The sequence below is a fragment of the Morchella sextelata genome (assembly GCF_020137385.1).
Source record: "Morchella sextelata strain SCLS chromosome Unknown scls_2, whole genome shotgun sequence".
Classification (NCBI taxonomy): domain Eukaryota; kingdom Fungi; phylum Ascomycota; class Pezizomycetes; order Pezizales; family Morchellaceae; genus Morchella; species Morchella sextelata.
In genome coordinates, this window is record NW_025408617.1 from 3473692 (window position 1) to 3490222 (window position 16531).

Below are 16531 nucleotides of genomic sequence, written 5' to 3' on the forward strand. Positions count from 1 at the left end.
GCTAGCTAGCTAGGCCGGCCAGGTGGCCCATGAGCCATAACACCCCGTAAGTTGGTGTTGGCATCGGTGTAATTGTTTATTGGGCAGTGGATTGTTTGCATAATGTAGAATTAATTTGGTATGCGTGTACTACGTACGGTGTGCGCACGTCGAGCGGTATATATGATGCTGCCGTTGGTGGTGGTGTGCGTGGTTTTGGGTAGTGTGGATAGAGCGCTTTCTTCTACATAGCTGCGAATGGATCTAGATCTGTGACTGGTATTAATTCCGCCCCATTGTAACTATTGGTATATTAGACTTGGTGTCTTGTTTGAGAATCTCTAATCCCGTGGTAGGGCGTGTGGGCGTATTCCGTGCCATGTGTCTTGGCGCGAGTGATCGTTCGTGATTGAGTGTTTACTCGAGGGAAGGGTGTAAACACACTCACCTAGCTCTAGCTCTAGCTCCCACATTAGCAAGTATGGCCCTGTTGGTAAAGTGTAGTTTTGGAAGGTCTAGAGGTATTGGTACTCCTTACATCCGCTAGTATGCTTATTGATAGGTGAAGCCCTTAAGGTGTGGTGCGTTTGAGGAGTGGGTGTGAGATTCTACTTTACACATACTGGGGATTCTAGACATATGAGCAACGAGTGCTCAGATTCAAATTGTGTGGTACTCTTCAGGGTTGAGTGCTCCGTAAGTGTAAAATGAAGAAGACCAAAACCCAAACCTAAACTTTTCCGTCCCTTTTCTTGGGGGGGTAGGTTCTGAAACCTTTCTTGGCATTTTGCGGTGTTTTTGTGGTATTGAAGCGTATGTCTGCCGTCCGGATCTCCTGTACCTTCTCTGAAACCTACATGTGGACAAGCGTCGACTATTTAATGCCGCCCATCCGCCCTCTTCCTCCACCATAACACATCATCACCATATTGGCCAGAGAAAGTCACCGATGTCGCCAATGTCGCCAGAATCACAACAATACCTAACCTCCTTCTTTGTCCCCTAGTAATTCTCGTCCCCACCCTTCCGGCTCTAATCCATAGCTAAAGCTACACCAACCAACTTGATACCTTTAGATCTCAACCACACGAAACGAACAGGACGAGGCTCTGATAGATACCCTCTATACAAAACACCTGGCTGGTGTTGAGTATTGAGAGTACCTGTTTGTGTCTGGTGGCTGCTCTTTCGGTGGGTTTGTGGGCCTTGACGTAATGCTGTGTTCAAGTGCAACGTAAATCAATGGTGAAGACTACGATGTCATCGTGTGGGAGTTTGTGGGCGCTGCAGCTTGGAGGGTGTGGAATGAGAAGACCTTCTACGGGCGAGACAAGCAGATGGCGAGACAGAGACATGATAAGAGCGAAAGATGATCCCTTTACTAACCCGCGACCAGTCTTGTTCGCTCAATCTCACCATGTGTATTCTTCCGTGGCCATATCTGCACAATAGTAAGTTACCCGTGACTAGTGTTTTTACTGCAGTTTTAAGGACAGATCCGGCCCTTTATATAACCCAGCCTCGAAAAGTTGAAAGTGAGGAAGAGATTACCTAGCTTAGATGTGTTTTGCGGACTGCACTAGCTGATATAAAAGCTACGGCATGCAGTTTAGTGCATTCTAGATCTAAAAAAAAAAAAAAAAATATAGTCCCAATTCTTTTTTTGGGGGGAGGCGCGTTCCAATTAAAGCAGAAGAAAAGAGAGTAACTCACCGAAAACGGCTCAAGGCTAGATCCTTGATAGGCCAGAACAAAAAGGTGTGCGCCCTGGCATCAATCGTCAAGAAATACCTAAGGGCTAGGGTTCCCATCATACCCCATCACTCGCATCCCCGGATGTGTCGGGTCCGAACCACCACGCTTGGCCCCGAGTGGGCGATCGGTAATCTATGTGCATATTTCAGATGCCTCGGCTCGGTGATGCTCTGCATTGTGAGAGCTGTCGAATGATGCCGCGCTGCCGGTTGGCATGTCCAGGGGTAACCTAGGGCTGGAATGCTTATCGTTGCGCGGTTTAAGCATATTGTGTCCCCCGGGATTGGACAGCACGGTCGCTTGTAGATGGCTCCAGGCTCCGAAGCGACAATCGGGTGTGTTCCGAGTGCAGATGGAGATGAGGGTTTTCTTTCTGTGGATTGGGTTGTTATTCCACGATTCCTAGTGGCAGCTGTAGACTCACAGAGTAGACATCTCTCGACGCATTGGGATTGGACGGATAGGAAAAGACCCCTGAATTCTTGGCGGTGGAAGAGCCGCAGTCCGATCTGTGCTGCTGCTGCTTTAGACACTTGCACCACTCCTGCTTGCTTGCACTCACTCACTCAGCTTGCACTCAGACACACTCACTCTTGCACTCGCGGCCCAGAGTCACTCTCGCGCTGCTGTCACTCTCGCGCTGCTGTCACTCTCGCGCTGCTGTCACTCTCGCGCTGCTGTCACTCCGTCCCCCCTGACGCAGTCCAGCCAGAGAGGTCCGTTTAGTAATTAGTAGTTGTCCGTAGCACTGCTCTACCAGTCAAGTGCATTTCTCACAACCACTCAACCACAACTACTCAACAACCACATCCACATCCACATCCACATCCACAACCAACCAACCAACAACAGCACTCCTTTGGTTTTTGGGCTTCTAATTAATAACTCCTTTTGGCACGTCTCTTCCCATATTCTCCGCCCTGTCACTGCATTCACAATGCGGCTGATATCTACTCTCCGCGACATCTTCTCGCTGGAGACGCTTGACTCCCGCTTCACTGATGGCACCTCAAAGACCGCCCACGAGAGCCGTGAGAGCAAGAAGGTGCGCGAGGAGGCTGGCCCTGCGCGGTGGAAGACCCCCGAGTTCTTTCTCTACTACGTTGTCTTTGCCATTGCCGTGTCTAGCATGTTCAAGGTTGCCATTGACCTCTCCCAAGGTGTGATATTCCCCCCCCATCATTGAGAGGAGGACTGCATTGACCTCCCCCCCCCCCCCGCAGAGTCGCACCCAAATTATCCCAAATACAAGCACCTGCTGTCACCGGGATGGATCCCCGGGCGCCAGGTCGACAACTCGGACCACCAGTTCCGGTCCTTCCGCTCCAACATGCCGATTCTCTTCTGCGTGCTGGCCCTGCACTCTGTTCTCCGCCGCATCTTTGACTACGTCTTCAATACGGTCTTCCCGCCCCCGCCCGTCACCAGCTCCCACCGTGCCTCGCACAACATCACGCGCCGCAACATTTTCGACGTCCTCTTTGCGCTCATCTTCCTGACGGCCCTGCACGCCTTCAGCGTCGTCAAGATCCTCGTGATCCTCACCGGCAACTACCTCATTTCGTTCTTCCACCCCACCTCCATCGCAAACCCCATTCTCACATGGATCTTCAACATGGCCGTCCTCTTCGCCAACGAGTATTGCGACGGCTACCGTTTCGCCACGATCCTCCCCTGGCTCATTGCCGGCGAGGGCGCGGGCGTCGGCGAAGCCATGGACAAGGCCTTCGGCGGCGGCCTGCTCCCGCGCTGGAGCCTTAGCTTCAACATCACGGTGCTGCGCCTCATCTCCTACAACCTCGACCACTACTGGGCCGCCAAGCGCCGCGAGGAGGGCGCCGCCGGTGGCGCCGCTATCGAGGTACGTACATTCACGGCTGTCGCCACCACCAGCACCACCCCACCACCACCGGGGCACCACCATCACCGCCGGCGGAGCGACGAGGAGTCGCGCCGTGTGTCGACGGACCGCGCCAGCACCGGCGGTGACGATGACGGCAATGACCAGCGGCTGATGGCGGACGTGCAGAAGAAGACGCTGGAGCCCGGGAAGCTCACGGAGCGGGAGCGCATCGACCATCCAGCGCGGTATGAGGACTATGGCTTTTTGAGCTACCTTGCATATGCGCTGTACTCGCCGCTATACCTTGCTGGCCCCATCTTGACGTTCAACGACTTTGTTTACCAGGTATTTATCTCCCCTTCTCTCCCCCGGCGAACCCCTACTAACTATCGTACAGCAACGCTACCCCTCCCCCACCATCGGCCCCACCCGCCACGTCCTAAAATACGGCCTCCGCCTCCTCCTCACAATCCTCGTTATGGAGTTCATCCTGCACTACACCTACGTCGTCGCCATCTCCAAGACTGCCAGTCGCGGCTCCTGGGCCGGCGACACCCCCGCGCAGCTGTCAATGATCGGCTACTTCAACTTGCACATCATCTGGCTCAAGCTGCTGATCCCGTGGCGCTTCTTCCGGCTGTGGAGTCTCCTCGACGCGGTTGACCCACCGGAGAATATGCTGCGCTGCATGAGCAATAATTACTCGGCAGTCAGCTTCTGGCGCGCGTGGCATAGGTCGTATAATAGATGGACTGTCCGCTATATCTATGTCCCCCTTGGCGGCTCTACGCGGCCGGTGCTCGGAATGGTGGTCGTGTTTACGTTTGTGGCGCTGTGGCACGATTTGAGTTTTAAGCTTCTGGCGTGGGGGTGGATGGTGGTGCTGTTTATCCTGCCGGAGCTGGTGGCAAGAAGGATCGTGACGAAGAGGAGGTTTGCGGGGAGGGAGAGGCTGTATCGTAATCTGTGTGCGCTGGGGGGCGTGGCCAATTGTCTCATGATGATGGCGGCGAATCTTGTGGGGTTTGCGATTGGCGTGGATGGGTTGAGGGATTTGATGAGGGGTGTGCTGGGCGGGTGGGAGGGCGGCGTGTTTATGATGGTGGTGGGCGGGTGTTTGTTTGTGGGGGTGCAGGTGATGCTGGAGGTGAGGGAGGAGGAGGCGAGGATGGGGGTTAATTTGAAGTGTTAGTGCCCCGGGGGGGCGGGGGGGCGAAAAGTAGGTAATTAGTTAGTGGTTAGTGGTTAGTAGTTGAAATTGGTAGGTAGGTAGGTAGAAAGGGCGTTCTTTTAGTTTGGTGCTTTTAGTTGTTTATATTGTTTTTTAGTATTATTTTCTTCTTCCGTTGAGCTTTCTTGGCTTTCTTGGCTTTCTTGGTGGGCTTGGGTGCGGTTATATTATGCTCCTCTAGTAGCATACGATGAGCGGGTACGTTGTTAGATAGCGGTCTTGTCCATTTATAGCGCGCTGTATTCTTTGGTGGCCATGGGTTGGGCTGGGCGGCTGGGGAATGGGGTATGGGGGGGTATGGGGGGGTATGGGGTGTGTAATCATTAGGTAGGGGGTAATATAATGAAAAGTACTTCCTGGTCTGGTCTGGTTTGGTCTGGTCTTTGTGTCTGTGCTGTGTGGAGTGTGCAAATGTGAGAGCAAGAATCCTTGCAGTAGTGTGAGCTAGCTGGTATTGGCTGTCGGAGAGCTAGAGTTAGGGAGTCGAGGTGAGTGCGGTCATGGTATATCACTCGCACACTTGTCTACTTGTCTACTTGTCTACTTGTCTACTTGTCTACTTGTCGACTCGTCGTATCCAACCACCCAACTATCAAAACACAGCACAAACCGCAGCCTAAACCCAAACCACCTGTAGAGCACCACAACCACGGATGTAATGCTAGGAGGCAGTCATCCTCGGGCCCCTGATTATCCCCCGTTCCGGAAGGCGGCGTTCATTGGCTGTGCATGGGGGTGTGGATACTAGGTGGGTTGTGTTCTGTCTTGGCACTAGTTGGTTTGGGTGGGTACATGTAATTGGGTGGGTGGGCGCTGGTGCGTCATTGGATATCACTCGCCCGTGTATATGGCCACACTACTAGTGCCACTGTCGGGCATCTGTTGCGTTTATCACATCCGGGTATCATTGCGAGTGGATGTTGAAGGCACTGTTATATAGTGTGTATGCTGGACCTATTATGATGCTGGTATCTTATCCCGAGTGCATCTACAGCGCTTAAGTTTGGTCTGGATGGATTGCCTGCGCAGGCTAGCTTGTCTTGTGTATAACGATTTTGGGTCCTGTAAGCTCTCGAGCTCCTCGGTTTGAGCGTGAGACCTGCGGTGCTCATAGCTACATCAGAGAAGCCCATCTATATTATCGAGCCACCAAGTCTGAGCATGACATCTACGGTACACATAGCTATCTCATCACCACCACCACGTGCACTATAACGGCGGAGCTCATAAAAATTCACAAAGATGCTTTACAAGCCCATAACCACCAAGACCACGAAACCGCACATCCACGCCCAAGAACACAGCTAAAACCGTCCACTAAAGCCAACTGATTAATTACATTATCTAAAAACACGAGGGAAAAAAAACACCATAGCGCCGGCCAATACCCCCACACACTACCCATCCTCCACGCTGCTCCCAAAGTCCACCAACCGCAGTCTCCTGGCGTCCTTGGGATGGAACGCCGCAACCTTGGCCCTGACCAGGAAGCGCACGATCGCGGTGTCCTTCTTCATCGGGATGTACGGGTCGTTCTCGAGGGCGGCGTTCATCAGTGCCTACATCCACACACACATTAGTACACACATCACAGCCAGACAGTAGTAGGAATAGGGGAGAGAAGAACTGACCTCAAGCACCTCCATGAACTCCCTCGCCACCCTCTTCTCGGGCTCCTCCCCCCCCTCCTGCCCCCACATCTCATCAATCCTCCTCTCCCCCCTCCTCCTCCCCGCCCCCCCGCCCCCCTCCACCCCCTCCTCCACCAACACATCGCCAACAACACCTCCCCCGCGCTCCTCAGCAAGCAACATCCCCGCCAACACCCCCCCCACGAACCACCTCGCCTCCCGCAACACCCCCGCCGTCCGCCTCCCCACCTCCTTCCGCCGCTTCACCATCTCCGCCACCCCCCTTGCCCCCTCCCCCTCTTCACCACCCCCCAACCCTTCCTCCCGCTCGAGCCGCGCGGTAAGTGCACCCGTAATAGCCCGCTGCTGCGCCAGCTCCGCGACCTCGCGGTCCAGCGTTGCAGTGGCGGCCGCAATGGCGGCCTTGACGGCCACCAGCGACTCGGCCGTGCGCGCCGTCACGAGCAGCACGGAGCGGTAGGCGAGGAGGAGGTTGAGCGGCGAGTCGGCGGGCGGGAGGTGGTCGATTGTGGCGAATGATGTGTCGTGGGCTTTTTTGCGCGCTTTGAGGGTTTTTAGCTTGGTTTTGGGGTCGGGGGAGGTGGTGGTGGTGGGGGTGGGAGTGGGGGTGGGGGTGGGGGAGGGGAGCTGCTGGCGCAGTGTTGAGAGGGTGAGTTCTTGGTCCATGATGAGGCGGCGGAGGGACTGGATCTCGGTGGTGAGCGCGGCGGAGGGGGTGGGAGTGGAGGTGGAGGAGGGGGTGGGGGTGGTGGTGGTGGTGGTGGTGCTGGCGGGGAGCGGCGTGAGGGAGTAGTGGCGGAGGGCGGCGAAGTTGGCGGGAGCGGGGCGGGGGCGTTTTGGTGGCATTGCGGGTGTGGGCGGTGGTGGTGGTGGTGGTGGTGGTGGACTCGGGGGAGTTGCGGATTAGGTGCGGCTCTGGTAGGGGTCGATAGGTGGGCGGTGTCGAGGTGAGTGAGAGGTCTTTTGCGTTTGAGTGTAATTCGCGTGATATTTAAATATGATATCTGGGAGGGTTTGGAGGTTTGTGGTGGAGGTTGGTTGGTAGGTTAGGTCAAACACCGACAGTACGGTACGTACATACATGTAGGTGCATTACATGCAGGTAGAGGAGCTAAGCCACCGCCCCAACCTCCAATTCTTTATTAAAGGCTTTCAGGATAGGGAGATACACAGTAGATGAACATATACTCCAAGATATAAGTCTGTTGATCAAATATGTGGGAGGCTGTTCAGCATTTGAGCGGGTTTTGCCAAGACCCCATGCAAATAAATGTATGTATTCAAGGTCTTGGCACATCTTTTGAGAATACCATACATACTTGTAGTCATAACTGATTTGCTACAAGTCATGTTTGAAAAGGGCTGATTTTTGTTACTGTACGTGCTTTCCACCATCCACTACATGCATATGTCCCTTCGTGTGTTTTCACGACCGGATGCTAGTAGAGGGCAGCTTTTAGATGTAGCCTTTTTGTATTACTCAGTAGTAGTAAACCTAACCCTCACTCTACCTCTTTAATTTTTGCTGTGAAGTCACCGTTTCTGGCAGTCTGGATATAGATATCTAGAGAGTTAGAATTATTGGCCATCACATCGTGGGCCTAATATGGCTTTATCTGCGGAACGCACGAAGGGGTACATGTACATACTCAGCAGAGCCGGCTCTAGTTTTGGAGCCAGAGTACCTAGCAGTCAAATCCTCAAATTAGATGAATATTTCCCCGACTCAAGAGATCTTTGGTTTTCTAGATAGCTGAGAAGCAGATCTATCACCGCCATGTTTCAAAAATATTCTTATGGTTGCTGTTGTTTGTGCAGCTCCTCTTGAGTAAGGAGGAAGTTTTGGCAAGGAAACTCAAGACCAGGCAACCAGACAGCTGCTCAATCCGGCTCCAACTCGTTTCTGTGACGGGATGCATCTCATATGTCTCCGCTCCTGCTGCAACGAGCGAGGGGATGTATCATAAACAGGATTGTACTACTTACACCGCTGAGGAGGGCCAATGATCAGCATAGCATAGCCCACCCCACAGTGGTACGTAAGGTGAAGCCGTAGAGTAGAGTAGAGAGGAGAAGATAAGCATACCCCGCAGCGGATAACTCTAAAATGACAGGAGTATATAAAGGCAGCTTGAGCTTGCTGCCCGTAGGGGATGGGTACGGGACAGTTACATTCCTCCCACAGTACTTCACCGCCGCGTTCGATACTCCAGCGCAGCTATATCAAGGGTATAATAACTTTACCCCAAACCAACTCTGGAGATGATAATCTAACCATCATTATTGCATTGACGCTGACAGCTTGTAGATTATCAGATACTACCACCATTACAATGGCCGCCTTCTACAGAGATATGCGCGTGCTTGGTGTAGCCCTCAATAGAATCCACGCCCATTCAGAGAGGCGCGGGCCGTTAATAACCAACTCGCTTCTAGCACACTACTTTTCAAGCACAGCGGGGTTTGGCGTCGGGCCCCCGAACACCATGAAGGCTCCTTACGTTGTGCTCAGACTCACCGAAGCCGAAGAGCGCCTGGCCAACAAGCCTCGATTTGTGGAGCACGTGTTTGTCGAGGACACGGAAGCAGGCGCTCCGTTGATACCCTCGATGGAACAATTGTCGAGATGCGCGGCGGCCATGCGCCACGACGACAGATGCTTTGCGGCCGTCTTGGAGGGCACACGTATCTCGTTCTGGGAGTATTTCAACCCCGCGCATTTCAGTACGGTCGAGACCGACTTCCACTCGACGGCCGTGCTCGATCTGGAGGGCGGCGGAGACGGCAATGCGGCAATGGGAGTGGCTTGATCCCCCCTGATGCCGCAGCTGCTGACGCAGGCGGGATTGCACGAGATCGATCCCGAGTACCAGCCTGGTCAGCGGTTGGAGGCGTATACGTGGGATCTGAGGAGCGAGGTTCATGCACCCTACATCCATGAGAGTTTCCTATACATGGCTAGGCAGAAAGGGAGAGAAAGAGATGTTTTACCGGCTGTTCATAGGGGTGTTGCTCGATAGATAGAATTTGGGAATGGGAAAGTGAATGCTGTAGGCTTTGATGAGAACTCCTCGGCGCAGTAGATTACATACAAGCTTCCAGAATTAAACGCGTGTGAGACACTGAGATCTTATCGATTGGGTTGTTCACAGCTTAACTAAGTGATTTGCAATAATTAAACACCTATTTTTTTTTTGCCATGAACAATGAAGGCGTAACTAGCGCAGGACCGTTCTGAAGTCGAACAAAGGAGTGGAATGAAGAAGAGAATTAGAGGTTTCAAACAGGCCTCCAGTCCAAAAAACACTTTACACCAACCCACCGCCAAGCCCACCCGTCACGTGCACCTCACCCCGGACCCACCCAAACGCGAACTTTCAACTGCACCCACCGCGTCCATCGATCGCCCCTCCCTCGTCCTCGCACAAACAACAAACCCCCACCACCTAATGCACCACCCGCCGCCTCTATGAACACAAAACACAACCTCGGACCGCACCTGACCTGGCTCCGACGAGAACGCCCGCAGATTCCGCCGCCGCGCACCGCCGCCCCCGTAGCGCTACTACCGCCGGTGCTAATCCCCGAGAAGAAGGGCCTGCAGAGAAGGAAGGAGGAGGAGGAGGAGGAGGAGGAGGAGGAAGATTGGGACGGACAGGAGGGACTGGAAGAGCAGGAGGAGATGGCGAGACTGCAGCTGGAGCAGGTGAGGAGGGAGAGGCTCACGGCGGGGAAGAAGGTTGGGACGCCGACGGCGACGCAGGTGCCCAGGACGGCGGCAGCGACAGCGGCCAGGACCCCGGGGTTGAGTACTAGTAATTACCCCCACTATTCCCCCCATTGCTGTGCTGGATATGGAGGGACCGTTACTGAGAGGCTGTGCTGTAGATAACGCACCATCATCGTCCTCCCGCCCACCGTCGACAGCACGCCCACCACAGCCAAAACACGTACTAATGGAAATTGACACCATCGACCTCACATCCGACGACAACGAGCCCGTCTACATTGGCCGCACCCCCACCACCGTCAAGCCCACCAGCTCACCGCAGAAAATACCCGCCCCCATGCCACTGCCAGGGACGCAGAGGGCACCACCACCCGCACTGACGTCGACGCCGCTCTTTAGATATGACGAGACCATGGACGGCAGCAACAGTCCCACCAGACAGGCGTCCCCCGTCCGGCGGAACAGGAACAAACGCAGCTCCCTGGAGTTTGAGGACGACAACCCCCAGCACGGGGCGGAGCGGTTCCCGTCAAAGTCGCCACGCACGGAGAGGCGCTCGACGCCGGAGAGGAGCCATGGTGCGAGGCAGGCGAATGTGATTGAGGCGCAGGAGGGGCCATTGGAGCCGCCGCCGCCGTATTCGAGTGGTGAGAATCATGGTGACGATCTGGACTATCCGGATTTGTCGCAGGTGATGGAGCCGGTGTTGAAGCCGGCCGCCACCACGTCGAGTAGAAGGAGGGGAGTGGGCGTGGAGGAGCAGAAGGTCACGACGAGGGTGGGGAAGCTGCGTAAGTCAAACTCTTACGATGCACGCAATGGGACTATCGAGATCACGGAGGAGCAGGAAGAGGAGGTTGTCCGCAAGAAAAGAAGGACCGTCAAGATCACGAGGGACCTGACCCAGGGCGAGACATGGCCGCCGAAACCGGTAATATCTGAGAGCGAGCGACTGAAAAAGACTCGTGCTGAGGGCACCAAGTCTCCGTCCAAGAGAAGAATGAGACGGGTAGTACCCAGCTCGGATCAAGACGACTCGGACGGAGCATTGTCGGTCGAGGAGCCTGATGAGACAGCCGACGAGGAAGATGACCACGGCATGGGACGGAACATGGACACCAGACTCGACGAGATTGCGCTTCTCGAGGCCGAGGGAGGCTCCGACGAACAGCCCTCGCCGCCGTTCGAGCCCGAAGCCGATGACGATGAAGACTATGGCGCCTCAGACCTAGACCTCACAGAAGCCATCGCACAGGCCGACTCATCTAGTCGGCCTCCTACATCCTCCAGTCGAGCTCCTACATCCTCCTCCAGTCGAGGCCCTGCATCGTCAATAACCATTCCACCACAAACACAGGAACGCCGCCGACCCCATCCGCGCGATGAGGCATCACCGCTGCAGCGCGACAGCCCAACCAAGCTTGCTGGCGTATCAAAACGGACCGCAATCCCGCCCACGCCCCGCTCTGACCGGACCAAGAAGAAGGCCCGCACCGAGAGCGACGACGGGCTCTCCGACTACGATCTAGAGGGGCTCAAGAAGCTGCTCCCGAGCGTCACAAGGCAGAGCTATGCCAAGATGGAGGAGGTATCGGACTACAATGCTGAGGGCGCCATGCCGCCAATGGAGCTCGTCCAGGAGTCTGCAGCGCTCAGGAAGAAGGTTAAAGCCATTGAGGCGCGCATCAAGGCGTTTGAAGCTGGAGAGGCAGAGACAAATCTGTGCGTAGAGGCAACGCAGCCGGTAGTGCCCGAGACGCCAACTCGGAAGCGGGTGGCGTCGCAGATCATCAGGCAGACGCAGTATGCGCCCAGCAGCCCCATCAGAAGACAGAAAATATTGGAGGAGGACAGCGACGAGCGGGATATGTCATTGATAGAGGCGTGGGCCTCGCCGCGGAAGCTACAAAGAGCAGCGAGACAGGATGCATTCATAATTGGCATGGGCTCGCCGCCGCCGCCGCCGAGCCCGTCGGCGTTTGAGTCCCCGAAGAGGAGTAAGAGGTCGCCAGCGAAGAGGCGGGATTATAGTGCGTATGAGGACTGCGATGTGCCGCCGGACCCGGCGCTGCAGAGCGATGGGAGCGATTATGGGGAGGACTTTGATGTGGAGGAGATGGTGGAGGAGGAGCAGCAGCAGCAGCAGTTGGGCACGTTTGGTTACCAGTCGAGGACGGTGTCGAGTTTCAAGGGGAATATGGCGGCGGGTTTCAATACATCGACGAGTAGTAGACAGGAACACCATCACCACCAGCAGCAACAGCAGAGCTTCGGAAATACTGTCAGCAGTTATATGAAGCCGGCCAAAAAGACGCCCTCACACAGGCTCAGCGAGATTGTCATCAGCGACGACGACGATGACATCCAGCTTGTCCAGATCCAGAAGAGCACATCGAGAACCGCAAAGCCACGAGAACCGCTCGCAAGGACATCCGGCAACTCCCCGCCCGAGCCACGAACTATCAACAACGCCCTCGGCCGCTCCACGCAGCAGCAGCAGCACCCGTCCAGCCAGACACCGCAGAAGTCCCAGATCGCGCCCGCAGGCCCCCACGCAAGGCTCCATGTCCAGCGCGCCGCCACAATCGACATGAACAGCGCCGCCATGCGGCACCCCTGGTCGCGCGACGTCGCGGATCAGCTCCGCCGCAGATTCAACCTCAAGGGCTTCCGCAACAACCAGCTGGAGGCCATCAACGCCACGCTGTCGGGCAAGGACGTGTTCGTGCTCATGCCCACGGGCGGCGGCAAGTCGCTCATCTACCAGCTGCCCGCCGTCATCAGCACGGGCAGGACGCGCGGCGTGACGGTCGTGGTCTCGCCGCTGCTGTCGCTGATGCAGGACCAGGTCGACCATCTGCAGAAGCTGAATGTCATGGCCTTCTACATCAATGGCGAGATCAGCGAGATGCAGAGGAGCGTGCTGTATGATTCGCTCTACCACCAGGATGTCGAGGAGATGATACAGCTGCTGTATATCACGCCGGAAATGATCGCGAAGAGCGACAAGATGGTGAATACGCTGGTGCACCTCCATCGCCGCGGGAAGCTGGCGCGGGTGGTCATTGATGAGGCGCATTGTGTCTCGCAGTGGGGGCACGACTTTAGGCCCGACTACAAGTCGCTGGGGCAGCTAAGGGAGAAGTTTCCGGATGTGCCCTGGATCGCGTTGACGGCGACGGCAACGAAGAAGGTGCAGATGGATGTCACGGCGAACCTGCGGATGCCGCGCTGCGAGTCGTTTCAGCAGAGCTTCAATCGGCCGAATCTCCACTACCAGGTCCTGCAGAAGGGGAAAGACATACTGGACAAGATCGTGGACATCTGCAGGCAGCCAAAGTACGCGAACAAGACGGGTATCGTGTACTGTCTCTCCCGCGCCAACTGCGAGCAGACCGCGGAGAAGCTGCGCATGCGCGGCATCAAGGCGCAGCACTTCCACGCGGGCCTGGCAGCGGAGGAGAAGGTGCGGCTGCAGAAGGGCTGGCAGGCAAGACAGTTCAATGTTATAGTCGCGACTATCGCCTTCGGCATGGGCATCGACAAGCCAGACGTGCGCTTCGTGATCCACTACACCATCCCCAAGAGTCTCGAGGGGTACTACCAGGAGACGGGCCGTGCCGGCAGAGACGGCCTGCCCAGCGGCTGCTTCCTCTTCTACAACTACGGCGACACGGGCACGCTCTACCGCATGATCAAGGACGGCGACGGCAATGCCGACCAGAAGAGGCGCCAGATTGAGATGCTGCAGATGGTGGTGCAGTACTGCGAGAATAAGGCCGAGTGCCGCCGTGTCCAGGTGCTGCGCTACTTTGGCGAGAACTTCCCGGAGGAGCAGTGCGACCAGAGCTGCGATAATTGTTGCTCGGGCATTGAGTATGAGGATGTGGATATCACGAACATGGCGGTTGCGGCGCTGAATGTAGTGTCGCAGCTGAATGAGAAGACGCTGCTGTACTGTATTGATGTGTTCCGTGGCAGCGCGAGTAAGGCGCATAAGGATAGTGGTAGTGATGGGCTGGCGGGATATGGCGCGGGGAAGAAGTGGGATCGCAGTGATTGTGAGAGGCTGTTTCATTATCTGGTCCAGATTGGAGCCGTCACGGAGGAGCATGTGCAGAATAAGGCGGGGTTCTATGTCAGCCATGTCTACGTGAGTATTTATTTCATCTCAACTTTTTTGTGCTAAAAGGAGCTTGCCATACTGATGGATCTCTATAGTTGAATAACGCAAAAGCAAACCCGATCCTGCAAAGCCGCCGTGCAATCTCGATGGCCTTCCCCAAGAAGACTGCCGCCGCGGCAAAGCGGACAGCAGCAAGCCACTTGACGACCGCGGCCCTCGAGGTCGAGAGCATCCGCAGCCGGTACCAGTTCAAGGAGAAAGTCACTAAAGTACAACGCACCCGCCACTATGAAGCCGAAGCCGAAGACGAAGAGGAGGACTTCGGGGGGGAAAACGAATATGAGCTTGACGGCTTTGTAGTTGACGACGACGAAGAAGAGGACGATGAGCAGCCCGACAGCCTCGGATTCATGCCTGTGCGCCAGGGGGGGAGCAAGAAACGTAATACTGCCGGTAGTGGGCAGAAGAAGAAGATGGGCAAGCCGATCACAGGGGACCCGGAGCTCGAGGGGTATGATTCGTATGCGCTGGACATCATGGAGCGCTTTGTGGCCGACGCAAAGAAGCTGCGGCAGAAGATCATGGAGCGGAAGCGCATCCAGAGGATCGAAAGCGTCTTTACGGACAAGATTTTACGAACCATTGGCCTGCGCCTCCCACGAAGTAACTAACCCCCCCCCCCCCCCCCCAAGAAACCGGTAACTAACAGCCCCCTCCCACAGCACTCGACGAGCTCCGCGCAATCCCCAACATCCCCACCGAGAAAGCCGACAACTTCGGCGCCTCCTTCCTCAAGCTCACCGCGCCGCTGCGGGAAGAGCGCGAAACAAACATGCAAGGCGCCGACCTGTCGCAAGTGCCCGCACCCACGCAGATTCCTAGCACCACCGATGACGACGACGGCAGCGAGTACGACGAAGACGACGACAACGAGATCGGCGCAGAGACGGGCGATAAGTCTGGATACTTTGCGGCTGAGAGCGAGTACTTCAATCCGCCGAAGATGTCGCAGGCCCAGCAGGCGATGATGGAGCAGGTTGCGAATGCTGCGCGTGCTGGCGGTGGCGGCGGTGGTGGGAGTGGGAGTGCGAGTAGTGCGGGGGCGAGGCCGAGGAAGAAGGCGTTTGGAGGAAGGGGCGGGAGGAAGAGGAGTGGTGGGCAGAGGAAGCAGTCGGGTGGGGCCAAGAAGAGCTCCGGGGGAGGGGCGTTCCAGGCGGGCGGGAGTAGGGGTGGGAGGAGCGGGGGAAACGGTGGGAATAGTAGTAGGGGTGGAGGTGGGGGCGGGGGTGGAAGCTTCTTTGGTGGAGGCGGGGCTTCGAGGATTAGACCGATGCCGTCTTAGGGTGTATTTTTTATATTCTTTTACTCTTTTTCTTTTCACTCCTCTCTATGCTGTCTTTTCTCTGTGTTGGTGTTTTGTGTCTTTTTTTATTATTATATTATCACATGGCTCCTGGTTTTTGTATGGGAAAGGACGGGTCTGTTTGTTGCGGTTGGTTGGCGTTTGTGAATACCTTTTTTATAACGGACGTCTGTCTGTCCTAACTATTTCTTCTTCTCTTCTCTCTGTCTTTCACTGTCTTTCACTCTGTTCTCTGGAATCATAAATGTAGGTTGTGTCCTGGTGTAGTATGGTGTGGTAGTCTAGTGGGTGGTGGGGTGACCGTGGGGTGGTCATGATTGTGTTATATATATGCTTAACTTATATAGGTGCAGTGGCGGCGGCGGTATTAGTATTAGTATTATATTCGTATTACTGTTACTTATTGTTATACATGCGAGGTTGAGATTTGTTTTAGTTATATCTGCTTTCTAAAGTGCTAATTTTTTTTTCCCCCTGAAGATCTATGTGGGTAATCCAAAGTTGATATTTAAAACTGTAGCTATAGTTCTGGCAGTGTTTGTTGTCAGAGCCATATATCGCGACACTTTTTGGTGCCAGTTCCCACCCCCTTCCAGTCTCGGAGGCGGTTCTTTGTCTCAGCCTGGCCAATGGAAGTGCTTCCTGGTGACGGAATAGGATCGAGGGGCTTTGTCAATTATACCTATCCAAATACCTGCTCTCTGAACCCGCATTCCCTATCGTGTGCATGAATCAATTTCGGTGTAGAGTCACTAGATATCACTCGGCACCATAGGCACTCAAATCAGGTTGCCCAACCCAACCCAACCAACCAGTGGACTCCTATAGATAACGAACAGACGAGCATGTCTT

General features: G+C 55.3%; 4 protein-coding genes across 4 annotated transcripts; 3 read left to right on the forward strand and 1 right to left on the reverse strand.

The window, feature by feature from the left end:
- Window positions 1-2671: 2671 nt before the first annotated feature.
- Window positions 2672-4769, forward strand: H6S33_006171 (uncharacterized protein; the record flags this gene model as incomplete). The annotated part of the gene is made up of 3 exons (XM_044837597.1): window positions 2672-2894; window positions 2958-3922; window positions 3975-4769. 3 exons carry the CDS (start codon window positions 2672-2674, stop codon window positions 4767-4769), a joined length of 1983 nt encoding a protein of 660 aa, XP_044699480.1.
- A 1436-nt stretch (window positions 4770-6205) lies between these two features.
- H6S33_006172 (uncharacterized protein) lies at window positions 6206-7306 on the reverse strand (the record flags this gene model as incomplete). Its single annotated transcript, XM_044837598.1, has 2 exons — window positions 6206-6367; window positions 6440-7306. 2 exons carry the CDS (start codon window positions 7304-7306, stop codon window positions 6206-6208), a joined length of 1029 nt encoding a protein of 342 aa, XP_044699481.1.
- Window positions 7307-8567: 1261 nt separating this feature from the next.
- On the forward strand, window positions 8568-9270 carry H6S33_006173 (uncharacterized protein; the record flags this gene model as incomplete). Its single annotated transcript, XM_044837599.1, has 2 exons — window positions 8568-8689; window positions 8769-9270. The coding sequence occupies 2 exons, from the start codon at window positions 8568-8570 to the stop codon at window positions 9268-9270; spliced, it is 624 nt and encodes a 207-aa protein (XP_044699482.1).
- Window positions 9271-9929: 659 nt separating this feature from the next.
- Window positions 9930-15658, forward strand: H6S33_006174 (uncharacterized protein; the record flags this gene model as incomplete). The annotated part of the gene is made up of 4 exons (XM_044837600.1): window positions 9930-10275; window positions 10349-14343; window positions 14412-14979; window positions 15039-15658. 4 exons carry the CDS (start codon window positions 9930-9932, stop codon window positions 15656-15658), a joined length of 5529 nt encoding a protein of 1842 aa, XP_044699483.1.
- Between the last annotated feature and the right edge of the window lie 873 nt (window positions 15659-16531).